Source organism: Eleginops maclovinus, chromosome 23, assembly GCF_036324505.1.
Source record: "Eleginops maclovinus isolate JMC-PN-2008 ecotype Puerto Natales chromosome 23, JC_Emac_rtc_rv5, whole genome shotgun sequence".
Classification (NCBI taxonomy): domain Eukaryota; kingdom Metazoa; phylum Chordata; class Actinopteri; order Perciformes; family Eleginopidae; genus Eleginops; species Eleginops maclovinus.
The window spans coordinates 3,130,784-3,141,137 of record NC_086371.1 but is presented as its reverse complement, the minus strand read 5'-3'; the positions used below and the strand labels follow the sequence as shown (position 1 = coordinate 3,141,137).

Genomic DNA, 10,354 nt, shown 5'->3' with positions numbered 1-10,354 from the left:
AACAATGCACAAAAGGTAAAAGAAAAGCAGGCATAGGTGTGCTGCAGGTTTCACATGAAGGTACAATATTTCCATTTTTTAGTGCTTACAAAAACATATGATATCCGTCAAAACATCCATATTTACATTTAGACATATTTAATTTAAAACACATTTTATGGGTCAAAAATCCTACTTTTCTGAAGTAAGGTGTTTCCATTTTCATTTGCTTGTATTTATTTATCAGCCTTAATATTACATTAAGTGAACATTATAATTTTATTTAATCTATAAGTAAATGTCAACAAGAAGCGATCCTCCTTCAGGAAGATACCAATGAAAAACAAAGCTAAACTAATAATTTCAAAAGGGCAATTTTTATAATGTGTAGCCAACCATAAATGTAAACTACCTTTTGGCCACCGTAGAATTGTGCTACATGGATACCGCCCACTTCCGCATTCCATTCACTTGGTAAACAATATTTAAACAGCTGATACCTGATAGTTCTGTCCCGTTCGAGCGACGCGTTCCCGGTTAGTCTTGTTAGAAATAATCAATATATTGGAGCGGAACATTAAAAGATAATTCACTGTTTCTGGACGGATCATATTTGTCCAATTCCGGTAGTATTACCGGATGTTGTTTTTAGCCTCAGATAGCATGTAGCTAATATTGTATTGTATATGTGAGTAGAGGGAGAAGGACGCGTGGAGTTACATACTAAACACACCGCCTCTACCTCTCACTCATTGATGCTGCAATGATACAGTTGCGTGTTTAATAACTGATAAACCTCAGAAGGATTGCATAATAGAATATCGTAGGTTAGAGCTTCAGGACATCACTAACAAGATGGCGACGGTGACGTCATAGGAGGACACGCCCCCGACAACGTCAGCCAATAGAAGAGTCCGGAGAACCCCATGTGACAAGCGGCCAACAAGATCCAGCCCCCGCTACCACCCAATGAGAGCACGAGACCGGAGCACGTCTTATTTTGAAGTTGTTTATTGTATGGCCGGAAAGAGGTGGTTCTATAAAGCATGTTGGTATTGTAAAATCGATCTCTCTTTTGTTCCGGACCGCCAGACAGGAACTACTGATGAGCTCCACTCAGTCAGCGGCCTGTGGACCCGTGTACCGGCCTATTGAGCCACAGCTGTGAAACATTTGTAAAACCTACTGCTGCATCCTTTTATTAAATACTCCTTTTAAAACTTACAAGAGGAGCTTCACTTCGTTTCTTTTAATCGACTCCTGGTCTTCGAATAAAAGAACATTTTCTACAGTCTCCACAATCATCGAGGTAGTGGCATGTTAGGCTCTGATTGTTGACTTGTATACCTTCCTCCAGCAGACTGTAGCTTTGTCCGGGACAGCAACAAGACCAGCGGTACTGTGTGGGTTAGTGAGGGGGGAGGTAGGAGCGCTCATAGGTTCTATAAAGTTAAGGTTCATGGCGGCATTTCTATAACGTGTGCTTTGTTCTTTTATAGATTGTCTGACACTGCTGTTTTCTTTCCCTGGTTTTGATTCCTTAAAGTAGTAGTTGTGTGTGTGTGTGTGTGTGTGTGTGTGTGTGTGTGTGTGTGTGTGTTTATGTTGAGTCAGTTTTTGTAGGCTGGATAAATAAATTCACATCAGGAGGGGATAACACGGGCTCATGTGAACAGAGAACAGCTGCCCAAATCATTGCACCTAATCTTGTTGCACCTTGTCCTAAAGTTACTGTAGGTCTGGGAGGTGTACCTTTTTAACTGCCTACTGGATACAGGATCTATGGTCACTACTATGGTTGAAAGTTTCTTCCTCCAGCACTTCAAGGATGCCGCTAGGTCTTGCCGTTGGCTTCAGCTTTGTGCTGCCAATGGGTTGGAAATTCCATATGTAGGGTATGTAGAGCTAGATGTAGAAGTTTTGGGCAAGGTTCTACCCCGGCGAGGTCTTTTGGTTGTTAAAGACCCCCCGGGCCAAATATCCCCCTCAGAAGTTCCTGGTGTCTTAGGCTTGAACTTGATCAGAGAATGTTATCACCAGTTGTTCAGTGAGCATGGCTCTGATCTGTTTGCTCTACCTACAGTGCAGCAGGCTCCGCCTTTTGTGGCAGCAGGCACTACAACATTGTCAACATGTTCAGCTACATGCAACACACCCTAAAACAGGTTTGGCGAGAGTGAGAGGTAAGCGTCCCATAACCATCCCAGGGGGTACAGTAAAGTGGGTCACTACAACATGTTCCTCTCACTTTAGTGAGCCTACAGGTGCTGCGTTGATTCAGCCCCTTGATGATGGCCGTTCTCTCCCTGAGTGTGTGTTGCTCTCTCCAGCAATGGTCACCGTCACCAAGGTGTACATTCCAGGGGTAAATGTAGGTGAGACAGATGTTGTTCTCCATCCTCGCCTTCCTATAGGACTTTTGAGTCGGGCACAAATTGTAAGTTTGCCAGATGGTGTTTGTACTGTAGCACATGAGTCAGGTGGTGTGACAGTTACCCTTTCCTCCCAAGAAGGTCAGGTAAACCCAGTAAGGTGGCATATAGAGACTGCAGATTTATCTTGTCTAGCTCAGTCAGATCAGGGAAAGGTAAGGTCTATCTTGAGGGAGCAGGAGTCGGTCTTTGCAGCTTCTGACTGTGACCTGGGTTGCACCAACCTTTTAGCGCATGACATCCCCCTGGTTGATGACGTGCCAATTAGGCAGAGGTACAGGCGAATTCCCCCATCTGACTATGATGAAGTTAGGGCTCACATTCGTCAGTTGTTAGACAGCCAGATTATGAAGGAAAGCTGTAGCCCCTATGCCTCTCCTATTGTCCTGGTGAGAAAGAAAGACGGCAGCCTGAGACTTTGTGTGGATTACAGACAGTTAAATGGCAAAATGCGCAAAGACGCATTTCCCCTCCCAAGGTTTGAAGAGTCTTTAGACGCACTGTCCGTATCCAAGTGGTTTTCCACACTAGATTTGGCCAGTGGTATACATCAAGTCCTTGTTGCAGAGAAAGACAAACCAAAAAAAACAAACTGCTTTTGGCCATTTGGATTGTGCAATGCTCCCAGTACGTTCCAGCATCTGATGGAGAGGATGTTTGGAGACCAGCACTGTCATCCTCTTCTCCTGTACCTTGATGATGTCGTTGTGTTCTCTCCACAGTAGATGAGTACCTCAAGCGACTGGAACTGGTTCTGGGACGTTTCAAACAACGGGTTGAAGGCAAAGCTGGAGAAATGCCATTTCTTCCAGCAAGAGTTGTGTCTTACAGCAGGTGTGTCTACTGACCCAAAGAAAATTGCTGCTGTGGCTGACTGGCCCAAACCAAGTACTGTGTCACAGCTAAGGTCTTTCCTCGGTTTTGCCAGCTATTATAGGCGTTTCGTCGAGGGGTTTGCCAAGCTGGCTGCCCCTCTCCACAAGTTGGTGGCTGAGCTGACAGGGAAGAGGAAAAGGAATTGCCGCGGTCGGGATGTTGCTCTGAGTGACGCATGGACAGCTCATTCTGAAAACGGCTTTACAGACCTCAAGGCAATGCTGGTATCCTCGCCTGTACTCACCTATTCTGAGTTTAAACTTCCCTTCATTTTAGAGGTGGATGCCAGCCATGACGGATTGGGGGCGGTCTTATCCCAGGAGCAGGAGGGGAAGGTCAGACCCATAGCATACGCCAGCTGCAGCGTACACCCAGCTGAGAAAAACTATAGCTCCATGAAATTGGAGTTTTTGGGTATGAAGTGGGCCATGACACAAAAGTTCCGTGAGTACCTGCTAGGTCATAAACGCATAGTTTGGACTGATAATAACTGCTTCAGCCATTCAGGAACTGCAAAATTGGGGGCCACAGAGCATCGCTGGGTAGCTGAGCTGGCGGTATTTGACTATACCGTGCGGTACCGCCCAGGACGCACCAACCAAAATGCTGATGCCTTGTCCAGGCAATGCCCCTCAAAGGACATAGTGGTAGTCGGACCAGGAACCCAAGTTCCAAAGGCTGTGCGACAAGCAGCTGTGATGAACCCTGTGCGTGCAGCCCAGTCCACTATCTCTGCCGTTCCCGAGAGGTCAACTGCTGACCTGGTTGCACTGCAGGGTGCTGACCCCGCCATATGCACAGTCCTTCCTTTCTGGAGACAGCAACGGATGCCGGGGCGGATGGAAAATCTGAGTCTCCCCCCTTCAGCCCTTGGGTTGTTGCGCCAGTGGGACCGCCTCACGATGAAACAGGACCTCCTGTATAGGACATACCAGCGGCCTGATGGTGGAGAGCGTGTTGACCAGCTGGTTCTTCCAGAGTGCTTGAGGGAGGAAGTGTTTCAGCAGCTGCACAACCACCATGGCCATCAAGGTATCGAGCGCACTACTGAGCTGATCCGGCAGAGATGCTACTGGCCAAATATGAGATATGCAGTGTTGCTAAAAAATACACAACCACAAGTCAGAACCCCCACGGGCCATTTGTTAGCCTCAAGACGAGGTACTGGCTATAGATTTCTCTTTGTTAGAGCCTGCGAGGGATGCTAGAGAACAAGTGTTGGTAATAACTGATGTGTTCTCGAAATTTACCCAGGTCATCCCTACTCGTGACCAGCGAGCTGCTACAGTGGCGGAGGTGCCTGTTAAGGAGTGGTTCTACAAGTATGGTGTCCCAGCTCGACTGCACCCTGACCAGGGTCGCAGTTGTGAGAGCCCAGTCATCCAGCAACTGGGTGATTTCTACTGCATTAAAAAGTCCAGAACCACTCCCTATCACCCGCAAGGTAATGGCCAATGTGAACGTTTTAATAGAACCCTGCACGACCTTCTACGCACCCTGACCATTGAACAGAAGAGCCGATGGCCAGAATATCTCCAACAAGTCGTGTTTAGCTATAATACTACTCCACATCAAACCACAGGCCAATCCCCCTTCTCTTTGATGTTTGGCCGGGAACCCCAGCTTCCTGTAGATTTCCTATTAGGTCGTGTGGAAGAGCCTATGGCAAGTAGTTTGTTTTTGATGCTTATGTTTACATTATTGTTCCAATTTCTAATCTCCCAAGAATATTAGTGTTTTTATTATCTCTATAAATCTGGATCCAATGAGCTGATACACTGTTGTGTTTTGTGTCTTTTACGAGACGTGAGCGGCAGCATTGGGAGGTGGGATACAGCGGTGTTAGGCCCTCACCTGCATTTCACTGCCCCTTAAGTGTGTGTGTGTGCGTGTGTGTTTAGTTATTTTTGCACCTTTCCTAATTTATCCCTTTCTTTTCAGTTTGCTGTGGCGGTGAGTAATCTTTAGATTTGACCTGCTTGTTTCCCCTCTCAACAGTAATTGTCTGCGCTCGTTTAGTCAGTTTTTTCTAGGCTGGATACCATTTTAAATAATACTCTTGTTGCTGAATTCCTCAAATTGTTGCTTTTACTGGTTGAAGTGCTGTTTGTAATGTATTAAATGTGTCTGATATTTATAGATAAATATCATACTCTTGGGAGTAAATCCTTGTCTTGATCCTTTTTGTTGACATCGTGTTTCTAATTGAATCTGAGGAGTTTTACTGTTTGATAGATGTGAGAAAAAGGGCAAATTTGATCAGTAGAACAGCTAACTTGAGGCCGTGTGCACGGACGCGGTTACAAATGAAATGATCATTAAAGTGCATATTTCATATTTGTTATAATATTTGATAGTTGATAATAATATCCTTTAACCAGGCAGGAAAATACTGAGGTTGTAACTTTAAAAAAAATGAAAATGAACAAAGAGTACTGTTGCTTTGAACCTTTGATATATTCTTATTCTTTTTCAGGATCCCCATTAGCACTAGCTTGAGCATTGGCTGTTCCTCCTGGAACTTGCAGAATTCAAAGTGATTGTTAAACGTGACTGTGTGTTTTCCACCCTCAGTTTTCCCAGTAAAGACAGTAGTTAGTGCGCTGAGCTAATTTGTGTAAAAAGGTAGCAGCAGGTTGAGAGGAGGCCTCGTTAGCCGGTCCTTTTAAAAACAATGAAGGCTGCTTGTTTAGCTGCAGCCATGCATGCTTAAAGCCCAGGAGGAGGACGCCACATCCTGCAAATTAGCAGCCTGATTTCCCTCGCGGGGTTTGGACAGAGAAGACCCCGCGGCTCATCGCCAGCAGCTAACATGCCTCCAATTCAAAACCCTGCGGGCAGTGTTTTTACAGACGGGGATTACCCAAATGTTCACTGCATGGTCCGTTTGTCCTCTGAGCAACAGATTCTCTGAGTTTACTACCTGAAGTCTGGGTACACAACAATAAAATGTTTCGACGTCTACGGATTCAAGAAGTGCTTTTCATAAGAGGCATCATTTTACTCCAATATTTCTATTTACTGCCACTTAAAATGAGTTTATAGAATATGGAAATCAATAAACTATTGTTTTAATTATTGTACTATATGAACGTCACTCAAAACATGTGGAATGTAAAGAGAAATAATATAAAAGTCAATGATCTAATGTGGAAATTTAAGACAAATAAAAATGAATAATTTACAAACGTGGAAGAGAAATAGCCGTTAGCATGTAGCCGCTCCCCCTTGAAACCACAGAACTGCACCAAAGAAATACAATATCTTTAACTTGAACTTCATTTTGCATGTTTAGTTAGTTTTGGAGAGGATGGGACCTCTGATGAGTTGGCACAGGATGAATACTTCCTGAACACTGCATGTTAAAAAATCTGAGCAAATATATATACTGTATATTCAAATATGGAATATAGATTTTTATGGGGACAATGGTATTCAGTGTTTTACAGGATTGAAACAGAGGAGAGGAGGAGACCTCTGTGCATGTTTACATACTTATATATTGCATAAACAGGGTAATTATGGGAGAAGATGAATGCAATGCTGGCTATGGTGGTAAAGACAACAAGGAAACACATGGATTCCTAAACTAAATGCAGAGAGTCATTTTAACTTTGCAGGATGTGAGCACCCTCATCACTAATGGAGGCATTAACAGTGTTTACCATGCTGGCTGATTTACTCCTCATGTAAATGTGAGGACCTGATTGGAACAGGCAGGGTAATAATGGCATACGTGTTTTACATAAAGTGCAATGAGGCAGTAAACTGCTTTGGGTTTGTCTCTCTGCTGCAGAGACACAACATTTCTAATGATCACTCTGTGTTTGCTTCCTTCTCTGCCAGAACAAATGCTCCCACACAGATTATCACTTATTAAAATGTGCAACAAGCTCTGTTTTTATTCTTCTTCTTCTTCTGTCATTTTGTCAGGGACATAATGAGCAAATTCTTCTTCTGACTCTCAAGCTGCTCTCCTGCTGTTTGCTACTTAAATAGACATCCCAGTTTAATACAACCCAGGTTTTATTATCTGGAAGCAATTTACTGCAATACAGTGCACAGTTCCCATGCATAATGAGGCATGCTTACTATGGCTTTGACCTAAAAGTAAAGAGGAATCCATTGGTGGTTTGTGTTTAAATAATTGACATGATATTTATTTAACCTGAAGCTTGACACAGTGCTTTGCTTCAAATGCCTCAAAGTAAATCATTAAAGATGTGAGAAAGTGATTAAACTGTGGTTAAAGTATATTATGGCAATTACGTGTGACAACCACCTGATGCAGTCAGCTGATTTTAACAAAATTGAAAAGACTTTGAAGAAGATTCAGAGCAAAAAGCAGCAAAACCTGAGGTGCAAAAACGCGTTTCACAAAAAAACTCAACTGTTTTCAGACGAGGAGCAGGTTCAAACTGAAAAAAAATTGGGTAAAATGTAAAAACAGTAAATGACCGTCAGCTGAAGGTCGAAGTCCAACTTTTCTAATTGCATCTTGTAAAAGGACCGATAACACGCCCTGCCTCTAACATCAAGCGACTCTCACCTGATTCCTCATTCACTGCAGCAAGTGAACAAGAGCAGACGTAGCAGGGATTTGTTGTTCTTCGGATCTGTTCAGAGGTAGAAAAAGTATACGCTAACACACTGAGAGCGGAAATGGCGCAGCAAGAAATACTCAGCTGTTCGATCTGTCTGGAGTTACTGAAGGAACCGGTGACTATTCCCTGTGGACACAACTACTGCATGAAGTGTATTCAACGCCACTGGAATGAGAAGCTAATCTACAGCTGCCCTGTGTGTAGACAGGACTTTATGCCAAGGCCTGTCCTGGTGAAAAACACCATGCTAGCAGATTTAGTGGAGGAGCTGAAGAAGACTGGACTCCAAGCTGCTCCTGCTGATCACTGCTATGCTGGACCTGAAGATGTGGGATGTGATTTCTGCACTGGGAGAAAACTGAGAGCCTTGAAGTCCTGTCTGCAGTGTGTGGCCTCCTACTGTGAGAAACACCTCCAGCCTCACTATGAATCAGCTCCATTCAAGAAACACAAGCTGGTGGAGCCCTCCAAGAAGCTCCAGGAGAACATGTGCTCACATCACGACGAGGTGATGAAGATGTTCTGCCGCACTGATCAGCAGTGTATCTGTTTAATCTGCACTATGGAGGAACATAAAGGCCACAACACAGTGTCAGCTGCAGTAGAGAGGACTGAGAGGCAGAAAGTGCTCGATGAGGGTCGAATAAACATCCTGCAGGGAATCCAGGACAGACAGAAAGATGTGAAGCTGCTTAAACAGGAAGCTGAGGCCATCGATCGCTCTGCTGATAAAGCAGTGGAGGACAGTGAGAAGATGTTCACTGAGCTGATCCGTCTCCTGGAGGAAAGAAGCTCTGATGTGAAGCAGCAGGTCAGATCCAAGCAGAAGAGTGAAGTGAGTCGAGTCAAAGAGCTTCAGGAGAAGCTGGAGCAGGAGATCTCTGAGCTGAAGAGGAGAGAATCTGAGCTGCAGAAGCTCTCATCCACAGAGGATCACAGCCAGTTTCTGCACAGCTACCCCTCACTGTCAGCCCTCAGTGAACCTACACACACATCCAGCATCAACGTCCGTCCTCTGCGCTACTTTGAGGACGTGACAGCGGCCGTGTCAGAAGTCGGAGATGAACTACAGGACGTCCTGAAGAAGATGTTGACAAACATTTCACTGATGGTGAGTGAAGTGGAAGTTCTGGATGACGCTGAATTCTTAGAGCATTCACTTGATGAATCATCTGAGGGAAACAGAAAACCAAAACTCACAAGTTACCATGAGTCATATTCAATGCACGTTGACGGAACCATTTCCTATAGTCGTGGCTCTGTTGTGATGAAAACTTTCTGAAGCAATGGAGGCAAAACTCAGAGGCAAGGGGAGAGCTGGAAGTGGATGGAAAACAGTGAAGGTTTATTATGAAGTTAAGGGCCGCAGAATTGACAAGACATTTGCTGCAGCCACGTGTTGGCACAGTGGTTGCCCGACCAATTCTGAGGATCTGTTTTGCAGTCAGAGGTTTTAACCACTTCAGATGGTGTATAATCAACATTCTACATCAGCGAGACTAAACAAATATGGATCCTAAATCTATGTCGCACATGGGAAAAGAATGTACGCCAGGAAACCTACGTTCCTGATAAGAAGGGCTTCTAGACGTCCCTGAACAATAAACTATCTCAGGTCAGCTTGTGCTCGGTCATAAACTGGCATCAATAAAGCTCCCAAGCTACCCCTCCTTAAGGGAGATTACAGCAACCACAAGGCCAAGAACTATGCCAAGGGACTACAGACAGAGGAAGGAGAAAATGATGAACTGTGTCAAAGGTTAAACACCTGAGCAAAATATTCCCTAACATCTATCAAAGTTATACCTTTTGGTACAACAACATCGAAACTCCCATCTCAGGTCTTCAGTCCTCCAGAGTTGAAGCATATCTGGATCACGATGCAGGTATTCTGTCCTTCTACAGCGTCTCTGAAACCATGACTCTCCTCCGCAGAGTCCAGACTCATCCGTGCTTCATGCTGGAGTTAGGTTTTATCATGTTGCTAGTATGCTCATTTTTATGTTCATATCAGTATGTAGTGTCTCTCCTGGGACATGTCTCCATGCTTTAATATTCAGAAAGCTCTCTATTTTTCTCATACTGCCTGTGCTGCAGCAGCTCTTTTCACCTTCAGTCTGAAACCAGAGCCCAGTCTGCTCTGATTGGTTAGCTGGCTGGCTCTGTTGTGATTGGTCAACCTCTAAGAGATGTCCGCCCCTTAGCCTATCCCGCACGATGTGTTGGAGCGCTAGCGTGTTTAGCCCCCACTGCTCATGATGTTTGTTTCTCTGCATGAATATGTAATTGTTTTCTGTGCTCTAAAACATTGATAGAGATGTGTTTTCATGTATTTGTATGAAATAATAATTAGTACCAGAGTTCACTCGGGGGCATTTTGTTCTGTTGGTGTGCATTTTTAAAGACATCTTCAATTACAATGTGTTGTTGTTGTTGTGAGATGTAGAGCTATAAATATGATCA

The 10,354-nt window shown here is 44.3% G+C and overlaps 1 protein-coding gene across 1 annotated transcript; it reads left to right on the top strand.

Moving 5' to 3' along the window:
- Positions 1 to 7,865: 7,865 nt before the first annotated feature.
- On the top strand, positions 7,866 to 9,930 carry LOC134859880 (E3 ubiquitin/ISG15 ligase TRIM25-like). Its single transcript, XM_063876627.1, has one exon. The coding sequence runs from the start codon at positions 7,950 to 7,952 to the stop codon at positions 9,171 to 9,173; it is 1,224 nt and encodes a 407-aa protein (XP_063732697.1). The 5' UTR covers positions 7,866 to 7,949; the 3' UTR covers positions 9,174 to 9,930.
- The last annotated feature ends 424 nt before the right edge of the window (positions 9,931 to 10,354 follow it).